The sequence below is a fragment of the Bombus affinis genome, chromosome 12 (genome assembly GCF_024516045.1).
Source record: "Bombus affinis isolate iyBomAffi1 chromosome 12, iyBomAffi1.2, whole genome shotgun sequence".
NCBI lineage: Eukaryota > Metazoa > Arthropoda > Insecta > Hymenoptera > Apidae > Bombus > Bombus affinis.
Genome location: NC_066355.1, coordinates 5,871,770 through 5,890,347, shown reverse-complemented (window position 1 = coordinate 5,890,347; position 18,578 = coordinate 5,871,770). Strand labels below are relative to the sequence as shown.

The following is an 18,578-nucleotide window of genomic DNA, read 5'->3' as shown; positions in this document are numbered from 1 at the left end:
AAATTCAACCCATCGATAAATCGTACTCGATCAAACAACGAAAAGCTATTCGTCCACAATTCTTCTGATACGTCTTCTTTCTCTGACATTTCCATTTGACGCCTCTCATTCCCTGTTAGCAAATAAACACGAGAAAAGAACAATCCTTTGTTTCAACAAATCCTCTGGGGCTATTCGAACGAGGTGCGCATAAATATTTGAAGGGGTCGATAGGTAAGGCGCAAAGGGGTTGAGTAAAGTCCAGAGGAAAGCCTCTTAACGAGGATCCTGCTGGTGGTACGACGAGCTTTGTGCCGAGGAGAACCATCCTGAATCCTGCAACGACATGGCAATCATTCCTTTGATTTAATGCTTATTTTTCAGAATACCCGACAGCGGTCACGGCGGAAGTTGTCCCGGCGAACGGGAATTCGTTAGAAGCCAGCATGAAACCATTGGACATCGACCTACCGCCTACGCTTCCGATGAGCTTCGGTACCGAAAATTCCACGGTGATCTCCGCCCAATCTGGATCTACCGCTCTCCTACCCTGCGTCGTCCATAATCTGGGGGATGGAATGGTGAGATTCAAGTCGCGGAACATTCTTCAAAAAGTTTTTCAAAAAGCATTACCCGGAGTTCGGGTTTTACGCGATTTCCGTTCCCAAGTGAGCAGAAAAGTTATTATCATATCAACGTTAGAGCTGAACGGGGTGGCCTTTGGGAGAATCGAGGGAAATGAGGGTTAGTGGCTGTTCGTGCCGGGTTTGTAGCCGAGGTGTGGCGAACGATAGGATTTAAAGAAACAGAAGAAATCAAAGAAATAGCCTCGTTTTTTCTTTTTTTTTTTTTTTTTTTTTTTTTTTTAGTTCTATGACAGATTTTTGTACGTAAATTGTGTCGCTGTTCTCGTTTAGGTTCATCATCGTTAGCTATCTTGTGTAGATCCTCTTAAACCTCGTTATTATTACGATTATGAACGAGTCCAAATTGGAGGATAATACATCGGCTCGAAAGAAAGATTTTAATTGAAGTGAAGACAGTCGAGACTTTTAATTGGAAGGTTTATTCGTGGCACGCGATTGGATAAAATGGAATTAAAATCTAAAGAGTCGGACGACACGGGACTTTTAACTTTTCAGTTGTATCTCTTTCATCCCTCGGTTGTATTGTTAAAAGTAACAAAAGCTTTTACAAGCCCGTCAAATAACATGTTAATAGCTTTCAATTATATCCTATGGATCGTCGGTTATTCGTGGATATTTTATTATCCTTTCCACGGGAATACGTATCCAACGTTCAAAATAGAGGACCACTCAGTGCCGGCCTGAATGTCTTAATGAAATTTTCGATGGAGCTACAGAAGGAAAAGAAAATCTATAGGAGAGCAGAACAAAGCTAGCGGGAAAGAAAGAAGAAAGAAGACGAATCCGAGAGAGAATTCACAGCCTCTTTCGTTTAGCTCGACAAGTTTCGAAAGTTGCGAAATAAAATGTTTGCGTTTCCCTTCGTTAGACGAAGTCGCTTCCCCCGGGTTCAGCCATTGTTAGCTTCGGTATACCTGCAAGCCGAGACTTCGGAACGCGGTACACGAACACGGGAATCTATGTGAGAACCAATTCGCTATCTCGAACTTTGTTCTCCATTTTTATCGAAGCGATATCGCCGTGAAGTAGAAAAAAGAGACGTCAAATGAAACAGAGCTTAATAGCTCGTGACGACGGCTGATTGTTTTATGGTCGTTGGACGAAGAACAAACACAGCGAAACAAAAAGAGGAAGGGGAAAGAACATGCTTCTTTAGAAATTAGTGACTCGTAACGAAATTCCATAATGCATAAGCATTTCCTGAGACCGCAAGTATAGATTGTGCCTCATAAATACGATGGACGCAATCAAAAGTCGAGTGGAGGGGTGAAAAGCAGCGTGTACCATTTCATTAAGCCGCATATTCGCGGCACTTTATCGCCGCTGTGTTACGCGTTACGTTCCAATGGCGAAAACTTTGCATGTCGCGCGCAATTAGCTCCGACGCTCGAGAGGCGATCGCGTTCGCATTAATATCATCGGTGCACGTAACACGAAACGTCCGGACGATAACGATTCCGGCCGACCTCTCCTGATTTAAACGTGGGAAAAGGGAAACGTTCCGATGAATGTTACCCCGAATGCACCGACGAATTGTCATCGTCAAGGAAGAGAAGTAGAAGATCGACAATGCGCGCGCCATTAAGGCGCGTCGCTATATTCGGGAAACGAGAAATCAGAGCGAAAGGTTCGGCAAGCAGAAGCCCGTTTTCCCATCCAATCTCACGAGATGCTTGACATTTTGTTCATCCCCGTGCACGCGCATAGAAATGGCACGGTTCCGCGAGCACCTCAGCTACCGCCATTCGAAAACTGTTTTGCCCGGATGGATGACATCCAACCAGGGAAATTTCCCTCTTGTGTTTTTTCCGCGATATTCACGGAGTTATTACCGCGTTATTTGTCTTTTTCCGCGCGCGCAGTAGTCGCGTTACGCAATAATTTGGTGGTCGAGCACAGAGCATCATCGAGGTGGAATGAGGAACGTGGGGGATGAGTAGAATGGAAAGGGGAAAGCGATGGCTGGGAGGGTGAGTACGGAGGTCGAGTTAAATCGACGCAGGTGGAAATCAATAGGAAGGTCGCCGTCGAACAATTCGCACGCTACTTCTATTGTCGCTACGTGCTCGGTGGCTCGGTCGTATAAAATTTCATTGCGTGCTTGGGGAAAGAGCGAAAGAAGAAAACAGGGAGAGAAGGCAAAAGGGACAGTAGAGAAAGTAGAAGAAATAAAAGGAGAAAGCGAATAGAGAAAGAGAAAGAAAATGGAGAAAGGTACGAGATAATGAAACCGGCCGTATCGCTGCCCGTGCATCGCCGGATCGCGCGCAAAGTCTTTTGCAATTTTGCAAGAGCCTTGCCTTCTAATTGAATGCGACGTCTTCGAACTGAAAGAAGTCTATGTACGTTTCGACTTATCCCTCGAAGATTGCCTGTCCTTTATATGAAATCTCTTTTATGTAGCCAGCGAATAGAAAGGAGAAGCGCACGGACATATCGTATCGATGGGTGAAACATACTATGCTACTTGCTCCACGAGATTGAAGCGGCATTGCCCATTAGAGAGCCACGTGTCTCGCGTACAGGAATCGTACATGTTGCACGAGACACGGGGAATTGCGGTGAAGCGACGAAATAAGGACAAGCATTTAAACACTACAGGAATTTACATACATACGGTTCGATTTTCCAAGTTTCTTTGTCCCGCGACTCATTGTTCACGGGCAACTTCTTCAATGTAAACCGACATCCGTTATTTCTCTGAGTACGTGCGTATATATAGTAGCTTGACAAAGATAAACAAATCGTCTAGAGACTTAATAAAGCCGGGGCTATTTTAGTCTCGGATTCTTGTCTCTTTAATTAACAGATCGAAAATCGAACGAACGCTCGATTCGCACGAACGTGCTCGTTTCCCCTTATAAATTCTCACGTTAGGTCACTCGGAGAATCCCGCGATAGCATCGTTTCAATTAATTCGCCAATTCCAGTAACCTCGATTACCATGTTCCGTTTTTTCCCCTTTTATTATTAAGGCTCTCATCAACGCTAAGTAATACTCACGACCCCAAGGCCTTCCTCCTTTTTCTATTTCTCTTCCATCTTTTCCCCTCCGTTTCGCTATCGCATGTTTTCCATTCTTTCGAGTTGCCATTTCGCGCAGCCAGTATTATGGTAATGGGTATTTTGGTTAAACGGTAGCTTGATAATCCGCGTTCCACCGCATCACGTGACAACACTTGCCGGTCTTTGAAGCTTTTATCTCGATTGCGCCCGACGAAAGTTTCACATTTATGAATGCGTGTCGTTGCCGTCTCCGCCTCTCTTTTTGTTCTATCTTTTATATATATATATATATATACATATATAGCAAATATATATATATATATATATATATATATATATATATATATCCATAGTTCGTTAGAAAGTAACGACAGGCTAACGTTCCGAAAAAAAGGGGTTAACTTCGGTTGGCCGACGGGAATAAAATCGAAGGGCTAAAGCGGGTCGTGGCCGCCTTTTTACCCATAATTTACAACAATATTTGGATTCCATTCAAACGAGACGAAACCGAAACGCGATGTAAATCTAATTATATCGAATCGGTCGGATTGCTATTGGCCCTTTCGCCTCTGTCTGTCTGTCTGTCTGTTTCTCTCTCTCTCTCTTCCCTCTCTATTTTCTCTTTCACGTTCAAATGTCGATGAAAATATCACGCGAAACCGTGACGATAGTGACCAGATATGTCTGGTTGGATCGCGAAATACGTTCCGCTATTCTATAAATGTTGGTTAAGAGAGCAAACGTGCTTCGACGAATTTATTTTAACGGCAAGTTACGTGAACACAGAACGGGAGGCAACGGAACGGAACGGCCAGGCGAACGTTGTTACAGACAATACGATAGTTTATTTGGTTCATGAATAATAATCTTGCCGTGGCACGATTTAAAGGCAAGAAAATAGCAATTACTCACGGACACTGTGCTCCGAGTTCCTTCGCGATCTGAATCTACGCGCGACTGGAAATTACGTGTACATTAAGGCGTTGTTCTCGTTGAACCCTGTGCCCGAATCGTATCCATCGCAAGAACTCTGTGCAACTTCCAACGAACGAAAATTCACATCGTGGAAACGGCATCGTTGGAACTCGGCCGAGGATCATTAATATGGATCGAATCAGAGGTTTTCCAGTGGGCAAATGGAAGAGCGCGCACACAGTCGACTTGCGTTATAGCTTATTGGTAGCGACGATTTCATATGGACAGTAGTTAAATAATTATAAAAGTGTACATGCGGCCAATATCATTATACTACGTACAGAAATGAAGTCAAAGCGACTATGATCAGTTTTGATCGAGTTTCTATGCTCTTTGATGTTCTAGTTCTTTATGTAACTGGTTCTATTCTTTAGCCCTTTATATTTCATGTTTCTATACATTGCTGTAACCTTCCTTTATACTGTTTTATTTTCAAACCCGGGTCTACCATAAACGTTGTCGTTGTTGTCATCGGTGTTGGTGAACGTTCCCAGTTAGCGAATCTCAGTCGTAGATAGATACACGCGCGATTTGTTACGGCGAGTCAGTGAAAGCATCTTCCATGGTAAAGCGGGTCGAAAAGGGGAAGTTCCGAAGCCGAGTTTGCATTGTACAGGGGAATCTCTTTGGAAATCACTAACGATCTGTATCCTAGTAATTGGGTGGGCTCGCGATGCACGAGCTCGATGGGAGCGGAGAGAACGTGAAAGCGATGTAAGGCATTGCGCTGAGAGCCTGTGTCTGCATTCATGTCGGGGAATTGCTCAATAAGCGTGAACCGTTAGAAGGGTGTCTTGAGATCCGACAAACGTACAAGGACTGATTTTCAGATAGACGGCCAAAACTTCGCTACTGTGTTTCCGCTCTCGACCCCGGGAAACCAGCAACTCGCGCGAACGCCTGTCCGGAAGCTCTTTCCTGTCCATTTGCTCCGTACTAACTTTTTACTTTTATACGATCGTAATTTTCAACGGACCGTGTTTCGCTGGGGAAATTTAAGAGCCTAGGAATTGCAATATCGATAATAGAACATGCGATGCAAAGGGAAAAGAATATCACGAAAAATAAAAGACCTTCGAAGCTGGTTATTTCTGGAGCTTTGTTAGACCTCCTATTAAAATTCTCTCTTTCATCGTTTCGTCTCGCCTGGTCGCAATTAATATCGCCTGCAGGTGCCCACTGGACAAATTGCCACTGAACAATTTACATCGTTCGAACGGTATCAGCATGTTGTTAGAGTTCTGAAAGCCGGTATTAATAACCAGGAGTACGTGTTTCGCAAAGGATAGCGAGCTAACATCCGGTTAGTCTCTAATGGTACAAACTGCATATCTGCATTCGGACTTCGAGTGTTTGAGTGTTTACAGCACGAAAGGGTTTCCGTGGTTCAGATCGCTCCTCCTTAAGGTGAGGAAGATACACATTGACGAAGTTTCGTCGGGACTATTCGAGAATCTCTCCGTGCACAAATTCCTCGACCTATGGAGTTTCATTCAAGACGGTAACACGCGTCCCCGCAGACGTATTCGGTTACTTCGTCCGCGGGAACTGCAAATATGACACTGGGAAAGTGGATGGGAAACGTCTGGTTCGAAATTTCCTTACGCAACAGGCATACACCCCGTTAGTGGTTAAAGATGGGAAAACGGAGACGAGCAAAGCGAAAAGGAAAGTTATAGACGCACGCCACTGAACGGAGAATTTGAAATGATGGGAACACCTCAGAAATTTACTTTAGACGGACCGTGATTCATGTTCGGTCAAAGAGAATGTGCGACAACTGTAGTGAAGGTGGTGATACGCGGTTCACGTATTTCTGGTAGGAGACGCGAAGCTCCTTTCAAAATTCGCGTATGAATGCTTGGTTCGTGTGTTTCATTTCCGATTCATTAAATCCTAAAGAGTTGTTTCGTGACGAATTCTGGAGATAGCCGGGTGGTGCGCTCGCGGCTGTTCATGCATTATGCGCGCGCGGACTTTAATAATAATTTAAGCGGGATGTAAATCGAATGGAAGGCTGCAGGGGAGCGGCGCGCCGCTGCATAGAAATGCATGTGGCTTAATTAAAACGGTGCTTTTATGAAACAAATATTTATCGCGATGCACCGACGGAAACTAAATTAATCGTCCGCGTGATGAGACCCGCATTTTTACTCCTCCTTTTTTTATAGTTCGCATTCCATACGCATTATATGGGCGTAAAAAAAAAAGAAAAAAGAGAAAAATTGCAGGGAACGCGGAGAGAGGGACTCGCTCCTTGATGATCAATATTTGTGAACTTTTATTTATCAATATGTATTGTTCATTCGTAAATTGAACAGAAAGAGAAAAAAGGAACACATTTTCCGATACAATGCATAGTGGTCGAGTTTATTTGAAATGATACAGTGGCTATGGTTTTCTCAACGAAATAAATTTTATTATTTCGCACTTTTATGACAAGTAACGATTTGAAGGGATAACATTGCACATCTATGTACCGTCAGTTTCACCTCCGATCGAACTGTTTGTAATCTGTGGCGGTGGCGAGCATGTCTTTTCTAATTCTCTCATTTCGTTTCGCGTTTCCACCTCGTCGTTCCTGCGAATTCGAGCCCCTGGTATGACAACCTAACGGGTGCTTGTAGGAATTCTCCACGAGTAGAACAGTCATTTAACCCGATCCTAAGTTACGCAAAGCAGGGGAGCACGGCTTCAGCTTTCGTTCAGTCCCGCGAAACGGATATCGCGGTTGGATTTCCAGGAATTTCATGATTTCACTGCGGTGCATGTTTATACGTAACACATTCCACGATTCTCGAATCGTTTATAGATTTGTGTACCATTAATCAAGTGCGAAGTGTAATCGATTCGAGGCTGGGCGTGGTAACCTCTGAAAGGTTTAAAGGAAAACGTGAGTCGAATAGCGTATCATCGCGTCCTTTTATCTACTTGATTACGGACCGATTGAATTTCTTTACGATACTCATCGTATTATGGGAGCACGTTTTATCACGAATTCTGCTTCTCATTGTTCCTCTATTCTCAAATTTTTTTTATTCCTAGGAATATTTCAACAGAGTAAGAACGATGAAAGTTCCGTCAGCAAATTTCGAGAGTACGTGAGAAACCGTCCTTGGAGACGCCGCTCTTTCTCATTCCGCTCTTTCACCGTGTCGGCTGTTTATCCGTCGTTTCTCATTATTCTTCGAGATGTAGCCAATACTTCTCACGATCTAGGTAATCGTCCCAGTCGTTTTTGTTGGCATACATTTCTGCTATTTAAATGCCACCTGAATCTCACGAGGTGGCGTCTTACGTAAAAGCTTCAGGTCGGCGTGGGCGTATAGGCGGGAAGCTTACTGAAAGCGGCGAAGAAAAATTGCGTCGGAATTTAAAAGCAAACCGGCATATATAAAGTATCGCGGCGGATGAAATATGAAGGTAAAATGTTAATGAGGGGTACGCGTTAAAGGACCAACGCGTGGCAAGTGGAGCAATTCTCGCGGAAAGCTTCGCGACACGTTGGGCTCAACGTCCGGGTTGGAGTCTTATCGTCCGAAGACAAATCTCTCTCCCTCTCCAATTCCACGCTCAATTTTTCTACCTCGAGTCGCGTAATCCTTCTCCACGCCGTGGCAGCCGAATCATTCCATTTAATCTCTCGCTGAGTGTTTGATATCGTTTCGAGAAGAGGCAGGAGTGCCTTGCGTTTTCTTGATACAAGAGCAGCTTGGCGAATTACTTGGGTTTCGTCTTCGTTTTTCCCTCTCTCTTTCTTGAAGGGCAAATTAAAAGATTAAAAGCTCGGAAAATATAATTGACCGATCCTTGTAAAAGAAACGATGTATTAAAAGGAAGAAGATTAAAGGTATCTATCGCGTCAAGATTATATATTTCACGTAGACAAACATCAAGAATTCAATTTTAGAGTAAAAACATTCGTGCCCCTCGTTACAAGGTATCTAAACTTTACGATAGACATAAATACGTATAGGAGACGAGATCCTATCGTAGGGGACGGATCTATTTTCCTCTCTCTTCGCATTTCACGGCCAATTCCAACTACGAGAACGCCATCATCTCGTGGCAAGCTCCGAGGATTATCCTCGTTGATAGCACTTCTTGCAATAGGCTTGCGCGCTTTTAAATACAGGAAAGCTTGGCGTGAAACGTAGAAATAGTCACTGAATCGCCCCGGCGAGAATAAAAATCACGGTACATTACACGGATCGCCTATTTACACCCCGATGGCCATGCGTAATATGAGTTTTATAAATTGTTCGCCGCGTCAATATTTCAAGGGGCGAACGTGCAGCGCGAAATGTAAAAAAAAAAAACGTCACGTTTACGCGGTTAGCTTTTGTTTCAACTAGCCCGCATTGCGACAAGTTTTAATCTAACCTCTTGTTAAAGATAACATTTTTTCATTCAAATTTTTTATCGAAATGTATAGCTCACGCGTCATGTGATAACATTTGCTAACTTGGATATTGATATGGAAAAATTATATCATTTCAAGCGTAAGTCATTCGAAAGTCATGAAAGGTCGTCCCAGATCATTGGCATTCAGGCTCATTTTTAAATCATGAGTAATCATTAATATCATGCCATTGACGTTTTAAGGTCATTTGAAAATCTTTACAAACTTTGGGAATAAATATCGCACATCGATTGATTAACAGGTGTTTCCTATTCAATTATAGCTCATTTACAAAAGCGACGTGATAATGCTAAGTGTTAAAGAATGAAAGGATATCGATTTTCCAGATAATACGGTACTTTTAAAGCGAATGGGTTTAAAGTAGCGATAATATCGGACGTGATCGAACCGAGTGATACTAGATAATTTATCGAATAAACGCGAATCACCTGTAGATAGAATTTCTCATAGTGCGTGTCGCACGGTATATCGTGCCTCAATCAATTCTGGTCACGAGCTGTGCAATCATCCTGTGTCACAGTTCGAGAAATTATTCTGGCCGAGGGCATTTCTTGCTTACCCTCAGGTACACAGAATCTCAAGTGAGAACCCGCGTACGGCAATTACTGATCGTTATTGATGTAGTACATTTACTAGACTGTAATATGCGCACGATATTTACAGGGCAGTTACTAGTTTCCGAAAGTTACCAAACTACGATCGCAACTCGATAGTTCTATTTTCACGAACTTGCGAACCAAGCTAATGAATAGTCCGAAGCGTTTAACTCGTGTGTATGTCGATATTCCTACGAAAGTTGCTTGATTACGTGATATGTATATATACAATATAAATATATATATATACATATTATAATGTTATATAAATATAAATATATTGGATTGTTCCAAAAGTTATATTATTATTTTATATTCTGTTTTTTATTATTTATAATAATATAAAAAAATATTGTGCATCTATTATTTCCTTAGAAAACAAAAGCAACTTTTGGGACAACCTGATATATACAATATATATAATATATGCAAAATATATATGTACACACACACGCTACACACGTTATATGTATATAACGTACCACTACGTCTTATACCGTAAGAACTTGCCACATTTTACCTCTTGCTTTTTCCTGTATCGAGGAACGTTTAAGTTCGACTCGACTCTAATCGTTTTGAAGCAGTCATTTTCTTCGACAGAGTTAAGAGGATCCAAGAAGAATCAATGGACAAGAGAAGAAGAAGAGTTAATGACCATGACAAAATGGATATCGGGGTACTGCCATAGATAGAAAATGCTGTGACTAATGGCAACGTTAGTACTCATAACGTCAAGACGATAGTTACTGACCGTAATAGACAGACAATGGCAGAGGCCGCGACCGGGGACCCCGATATTACATGGAAGTGAATAGTGAGCGTCGTGAACAGACACGGTGCTTATTTGTTCCTTGGGGCAATATCAAGCTGGCTTATTTCGAAGAAATCGTTTTCGCTACCACGATAGATCCGATAGTTACGAATTATTGTACACACAGGGAAGCACCGGCGATTAATTAAAATCTGGATCCGTAACGGGGCACATTTGTCGATAGAGTGAAGTACATATAGAAGGAACTAAATTACTTCCCCTTCGTTTTTCATCGAGCGATTTTTATCGGAGGAAGAACATTTCCAATTTCGTGGGGAACAAATGATGAAAAATTCGATCTGTGATAAAGGCAGGCCATGCATTCCGCTGGTAGTAACTTGAAATTTTTAGCTGTTTTCCACGTAAAGAGGCACAGAGGTGAATCCCTTGTCGTTAGATGGGATCTTTCTTTTTCGTTGTTCTCCGGTTTCATGACCAATTCTGGTTCGGGGCGAGAGATCATTCTTGTTAACGAGAGTTTTTGCCGGCTCTCCAGGTGTCGTGGATCAAGCGGAAGAACGTTCAGGAGTTACTGACCGTAGGACTGACAACGTACGCCAACGACGAGCGGTTCCAGGCAATTCATTTCCACCACAGCGAGGATTGGACTCTTCAAATAAAATACGTTCAACCGAGGGATGCTGGATTGTACCAGTGCCAAGTATCCACCCACCCACCCACTAGTATATTTCTGTTCCTCGAGGTTGTCGGTAAGCGTGATATTAAACACCGATATAAGCTATTTGCGTGTGGCCTGTGCCCGATTTTCGGTTATCGCGTATAACGGCTGCGATGGACGCCTGTCCGATTTTTCCAATCCTCTTTCCTTTTTTTCCCCATTTACTTTTTTGTTTTTTTTTTTTTTTTTTTATATGCTTTTCAGTCTCTCGCGCAAATTTTCGTCATCAGTTGAAAATCTACTCTATCTCCCGACCCATTAAATAGAATAAATTAAATTCTAGTTTATCTCGTCGAATAGTTAATGAAATTGGAATAAATGTTTCGAAGAGAACATTTTTTCATCATTTTTTCCGTATTCACTGTTCACAATCATATTCAACAACGGTGGATAAACATCGGAGAAATGTCGGTTCGATTACTCGTATCGATCGTGTACCTCTTTTTTTAACAACATGCATGACCGACCTGACGTATGATTTTTCTCTCTCTCTCTCTCTCTTTTACTTTTTCCTGTCTCTCTCCATTTATGTAACCTCCACACGTATGTCTTGGCCCATATACATACACAATTACGTATTTCAGTTCTTTCTCCGTTAATATCATTCTTTTCTTTAGTGTCGCGTTTCGCATTTCACTGTTGCCCGGTCGCAATTACGTCAGCTACAATAACGAATATAATATAATACGAGAACACAGTTAAATGCTGGAAATAAAATAGACCGTAACGCGTGTTCCGTTTGTTGAACGGCTTTGCAGTGCGAGCTCGAAAAGTGGGAATGCTTTCTACCAAGGGGGGCACGTAAAGAGCAACGTCGCTCCTTAGAGACAGTACACTCTCGTCCGGTTTCCTGATAAGACACCCAACACCGGAATATCTGTAGCAGAAACTCTTTCTCCTTATACGCTACCACCAGAAAAGGAAAACAGCAGTTTAAGAATTCCCTCTCTTTTATCAGATCACCTATTTCTACCTGTCACCTTTTTCTTTTTCTTCCTCTTAGTCTCTTCCTCGGTCATTCCCTATTTCGATGCTCTTCTGTTTTCTTTGGCTACGGTTTACAGTGTTTACATTTTCATTTCCATTTACGCAGGCTCCACGTGTCGACGCAATCGGAGTCCGAGAGCCTGTAGAAAAAGACTGGCAAGCACTTTTATCTGGATTTTATTAAGCAGATGGCCGATCAATAGCGGGAAAACGGTTTTTATCAGACCAAGGAGGCCGAAGTTTCGTGAATTACGACGTTTGGTCCCGGCGTCGCCGTTTTAAGCGACGTTCCTCTCCGTCTGTCTCTTTCTCTCTCTCTCTCTCTTACTATTTCTCTTTCTCTCCCTTTCTCAGTCTCTGCGTGTTTCGTGTATTTGCATTTAGATTCTAGTTTTTGAAAGTACGCTCTCTCGATATCCATATCCATAGATTCATATATATACTCCTACATCTATATATGTATATTTCATATATAAGAATACATCTGTATTTATGTGTTGTGTATGTGTGTGTGTATGCACGCGAGCGAACGCCAGTTACTATCTAATTTTGTCCTGGTTTCCGGGACCGTGTTTTTGTCGTGACATCTGACGGATACGTACTAGAGCCTTTCTCAGGTACTTTTAATATTTATACTCTCTCCTGCCCTCAACTCCACCCCCACCCAAATCCGGGACGTGCAATATTTACGTTCCTTCTTGCACACTTGAAATTCATGGGCCGAGATTTTTCTGATCTGAGGATGATGTACAACGGGATCACGGTCGGGACATTTCGATTATAGTGTTTTATATACCGCTAAATAGTTACGAATGTTTTATTGCAAGGGACAAGCAGGGATGTTACGCTGAATAACCGAATGAAATATTCCGTGGTGGATTTCGTTGAACGATTCGTGCGCAATGTCCCGCAAATTTGTGAAATCGATTCGTTAATTAACGCTGTGTCCCTTTGCTTCGGCACGAATTTAAAGACTTCCCATTGAAAACTACGTTCTTTCATAAATTATTGCCGCCCATTCATCCAATTTTCAACGAACCACTTCCCCCGTGAAAGATTTAAAAAGATGTCAACGATAAAACGTCATGGCCCTTGAAACTTATGAAAGAATTTCATCGTTTGCTTGCTTCGGATAGTGGCCTGGAAAATTTTTCAAACACTCGTCGAGATATCGTATCGCAGTATCAATAAGAGATACTTCCACTATAGAACACCCGTACTTTATGCTAGATTTCAATAAAACGACGATCTATACCATTGCTGCTTCGAAAAAACGGGGAAAATCAATCGCCTGCGAGTGTCTGACTATACGTGCGCCCATACCCCTCAGACGTAATTCGTGCATACGGTGAATAGTTACAAAGGCAAGTTCCCGTGTTAATGCAATTAATCGATTAATTCGAGTTGATCGAATAAGCATTTTCAGGACATTTCCATCGTCTCTGATTATTAACGATTGCTCTCGTTGAAAGAACGGCGGAACGGATAAGGGTAAGAGGAAAAAAGAAATTGGATTACGTAGCTTGCTCACTAATTAAAACGCGATCGAGGAGAATAGATCGAGCCCTTTCTGGAATCAACAGTATGCGCGTTCCGTACTAGCTTCGTGGCTGAAAATCAGATTGGATTACCAAAGAATAAGAAGTTGGTAAAGACGTATTTAACGAGGGCATTGGTTTGGAAGGAATTTACCTTCTCCGGTAACTTCTGAATCGATAACGATCCTATCAATTGTCACGAAGACAGTTTCAAAAGTTGGCCTTAATAACGTCTCGTTAAGGCCTAATTAGACGTATCGTATCATTAAAAAAGAAAAAGAAAAAGATAAATGGAAGATTTTCAAAGTCTAGGGATAAATACACCTCCTAACGGTACATCGACCTTTCCAAGTATGCTCACGATCGCACAAGCGCACCTTGTAGATCTAATTTTAATCATCCGATATTGCTACATCACCCTTAAAACTTTCAACATAGACCGGAGAAGGGATTAGATCACATCACATTTAATAAGCTCCTCAATTTCTACCTGGTATATAGACTCGCGTTATAATTTCTTTCTCATCGTAGAAATTAATTAAGAAACTAAATTACGAACTACACAGCCCGGATGATTCGATCGACATAATTGAATGCTCGAAGAGCGAGAAAAGATTGGAACAAAAAAAAGGAGAGAGAAAAAGGAGGAAAGGGAAAGTGTTTCGAGTAAAACGAATAAAATAACGAAACGGCGAAAGCCGAAGCAGACGGATAGTTGAGAGAGCAAAAATTGGCCAATCTGGCGAAGCGTATAAACAACAAAATTCATTCAGTCGTTTTAACGGATCGGTTAAAATTCACGTATTGGTTCCGCGAGAAAATCGTATTGTACGATAGGAACGAAAAAGCGAAGCATCGTTGGAATCCTGAGCGTTCTCGAATCGTGACGTTTTAATAAATTTCGGACGTGTCCGACTAGCTCGTGACGGATTTGTTTTTATTCGTGGTACACGTAGCGAGAACGCGCGTTCTTTTGCGTCTACTCTCGGGATTCAATGGTCCATCGCGATATAGAGAGAACCACTTGGAGCGTGGACGCTTCAAAAGAGCGTGCTTGTATCACGCAGAGAAGCGCTTAAAACTCGATCTACACTCCTGTTCACGTGCGTTCGTCCGTGACACGTCGTGAAACGGAAGCCCTGTCGCCGGGGGTTGAAGGCGGATGGGCAAAAGTGTATCCGACTAGGGATGGAGTAGGTTTTGCCCCATGTTTACAGTGTTCCATCACACCTGACCCTATAACGGGTTCTCAGGGCTGTCATGTCAGTCTGCGTCGGTGAGCGAACAGACGAGTACGATAGCTCGAGTAAACGAAAAGGTAGACGGGGCTGGGCTAGTTTAGCGGAGAGAGACATCGAATTCGTGGTACGAGTGAAGGGTAACTTAAAATTCTTGGGTTTGGGGTGTCAGTCTGCGGAAGAGATAGCACAAAGGTAGCCTGGTCCATGAGACGGTTGAAAGAACCAGAACGTGCGAGAGAGAGAGAGAGAGAGAGAGAGAGAGAGAGAGAAGGAGAGACAGACAGACAGACAGACAGAGACAGAGTGAGAGAGAGAGAGCGAGGAAGAGGGTGAAGTGAGTGGGATTTCGTACGCTATCCCCGTACAACCCTTAACCAGCCACGATGCATACCTCATCCTTCCTAGTGCTCATAACCGCCTTGGACCCTAGTAAACAATATGGGATAGAACGGTAAGCTACTCACGTCTGACACGTCACGTTCTACCATTTGCAGAGGCCAGAGCAGAGATAGCTGGTCCCTCGGAGAAGTTCGTGAGGCCAGGTAGCACCCTGCAGCTTCACTGCCTCGTAAAAAAGTCAACAGAAACGCCTTCCTACCTATTCTGGTATCATAACTTCCGGATGATCAACTACGACATCGATCAAGGGGTCAATGTCAGCACGGACTTGGTAGGGCGCGAAAGTTGGCTGGAGGTGCCTCGTGCGTCTGATCGTCATTCCGGAAATTACACCTGCGAGGCAAGTAACGCACAACCAGCGCGGGTTCTGGTGCACGTGTTCAAAGGAGATAATCCAGCTGCGATGCAGCACAGCATCGCTTCGTCGCCATCTGTCATGGCTTGCAGTGCGCTATTGATGATGTTCACCACGCTGAAACTGGTGCTGCATTCCACCGCAACGAACTGATCTTTGTGCCCCGCCACGTGTGCCATTCGAAATATAGAAAAATGAACGTTGTGATATTTTCGAAAGAGAAGGAGATAAAGCCGTGTAATTCGACGAGAGAAACAAGGATAAATGTCCAGGTTGCGCGCGTGAATTTTATGACGTTGCAGGTGCAGTTTGTTCCGGCAAAATTGTATCCACGACAGACTCCGGTTGGATCTGAAATCATCAGCCTTTGATCTTCGGAAGGTGAGCGACGTTATCGTGATACGCGTTACGTAATCGTTAAGGAATTGAATCGAATAATTGATAGTGAAAGACGTGTACGTGTGCGTGCGTGTGTTATCCGTGTATACGGGGAAGTGAGACAAAAGTATGTAACGAGCTACGAGAATGATGTCTCTGTAAAATAACGGAACTGGTCTAGGGTGTATCGTTAAAACCATGGATGCTCGAACAGCTACTTCGAACGACGCTCACGTATTCGTTGTATCGCGAGAATACCGAAGCATCCTCCCTCAGACATAAGATTCCTTCTTCTCTACCGTTCTAAGACGAACGCAAATTTCGACGTTTCTTCAACGTATACACACGTGTTTGCTCAAAAGTTGATATTTCGCCCGCGACTAAACTTCCCACCTTTGTTAGCCGTTGTGATATGTGTAAATATGTAAGCTGTGTGTAACTATCACGATCGTAAAAGTGTAATTGTGTAATCTGTCCTGCGACGAGTGGTACGATTAATGGCGATAATCCTGTCGCGATCTGGCGCATTTTGCCGGGTCAAACTTTCCAACGATGTTCCGCGGACAACTTTATTCGGTCACCGGCGTTAACTATTTCTCTCGTTCTCCGCTCGTGAAATTTGTTAGGTTAATAGCAACGATGAGAGATCGTCGCAGTTTCAATGAATTGTTTCAGCAACTTGACAAAAAACAAACAAGAAAACAAGACAAAGGACGAAAGAAACGAAAGACAGAGAGCCGAATTGCGTCACTTACGTCTTACGTTAGACGTAAAAGTTGAATCGACGAGAAATCCATCGTTATCTAACGTTTAATATCGCATTATAAAAAGGACAAAGATTGTCGAGATTAATGGAATATTGCATATTCGGCCTACACGTTCAGGTACGCGTAATTAATCGTGATAATCCCGACGTAATACAGCACAGCCTAACGACATTATCTTCTATTGCCTTGCTCTGCACAGACGACCTTGCTCATAATGTCTAAATTAGTTCTATCTGACGTCCACGAAATGGCCGTGCTCAGGTGTTATACATACCATAGAAGGAATCGGCGCTTAGCGGACTATGGAAAATTGTTGCAAACTATCGAATTTGTTGGCGAGCGTGTTTCACGTTTTTAGAAAATTCATCGTTCGAAGCTCGTAATCGACGAGCGAAGTTATCGTGTTTAGCGTATCGCGTTAGAACGAGTTTATCCTCCCGTGTTAAAAATCAAATTTGATTGTGCCAATCGCGTATCGATCTTTCGTTCTCGATGATTGTTCGCATCAAATTTTATTGTACATATATTTTCTATGTCGGTTGTTCGTCGATCTATAAATTATATAGTATAAATCCTTTATAGAAGACGGTTTTCGTTAATCCCTCGCGAAGAACGCAAGGCGATCTTCTTGGACCACGATGTTTCGCAGCGTTAGTATTGCCGCATGTTTCCAAGCTAATCCACTATTTCCTAGGTAGACAGCTGTTTCACGTATCCGTACACATTGTCAACGAGGATAATCCAGTTTCTGCAAATAATAAACCCAATGGTATTATCAAGCTGGTGTGCACGGATTTCGATGCGAGTAAACGAAATGCTCGTATGGACTGCATCGAGGATACACACCGAGGAATCCCCCTTCTCCCCTGTCATATGAAACGGATCGATCGTGATTACTCCGATTGATTATAAACGATAATATTTCTTTGAGCGTACACTATTTGACAAGATCGTTTCGTTTATTGTAAGTTAAAGCGATGGATTAATTAATGTGATGTTCGATGATATAGTCGCTGTCTGTTGTATGTACATACGTATAAATAACATATATATACACACACATATATATATATGTTACGAACGTCGCACAATGTTAATCTCATTTACGGTTGAATAAAGTTTTCATATAAATTCCACTTCGGAAATCACGGATAAGAAATCTTGGATTATTCATAACTTTCGTAATAATGACACATCGCTCTTTCATCCTTCGTTTAAAAGCTTTTTCCCCTTTTATTAACACTGGCTATTTTAACACCATCTCGACATCTTCTTGGTTTTATACAAATCGATATTCGCATAGCTCTGCCAAGTAAGAGACAGATGTAAGTAATGAATTATACCTCGGTACTGTTTCGTCACACAATAGACAGTATTTTCGTTCCTGTGTAATATAACCGGGCCTCTTTATTGAAGTAAAATACTAGCGGAATGCGATGGGTTCATGGTGCATAAGCATTTTCATTCATATCGCTTTCTCTATGTTTCTCCAGCTCTCTGGAGATAGAGAATAATTTCGTCGTGACACAATTCGAGCCTCAGTCCCCGATAATAGCTGCATGCTAATGGCATTGTTTGCCACATTAAAATTACCGCTTCGTCCAATCGGCACTAATTGATTATTACGCCGCATCGAAACTATTCAAGAATTATGATCCCATTAATTGACGTAGAGTGGATGTTCAAACGATCCGTTACCGCAGAGGAAAAACCTGTGGTCATCGAAGGGATGTATTGTTCCCGTTATCCTATCGTCCCTTTACCCAAGATTCTATCGACGAAATTAAACTGAACGAG

The 18,578-nt window shown here is 42.6% G+C and overlaps 1 protein-coding gene across 1 annotated transcript in view; it reads left to right on the top strand.

Moving 5' to 3' along the window:
* The window catches only part of LOC126922591 (lachesin-like), a 33,200-nt gene extending 15,260 nt beyond the window's left edge, over positions 1-17,940 (top strand). Inside the window, exons 3-5 of the mRNA XM_050735366.1 lie at positions 364-560; positions 10,934-11,147; positions 15,377-17,940. Coding sequence (XP_050591323.1) covers positions 364-560; positions 10,934-11,147; positions 15,377-15,789 — 824 coding nt within the window. The 3' untranslated portion in view covers positions 15,790-17,940. The remainder of the gene's footprint in view (positions 1-363; positions 561-10,933; positions 11,148-15,376) is intronic.
* The last annotated feature ends 638 nt before the right edge of the window (positions 17,941-18,578 follow it).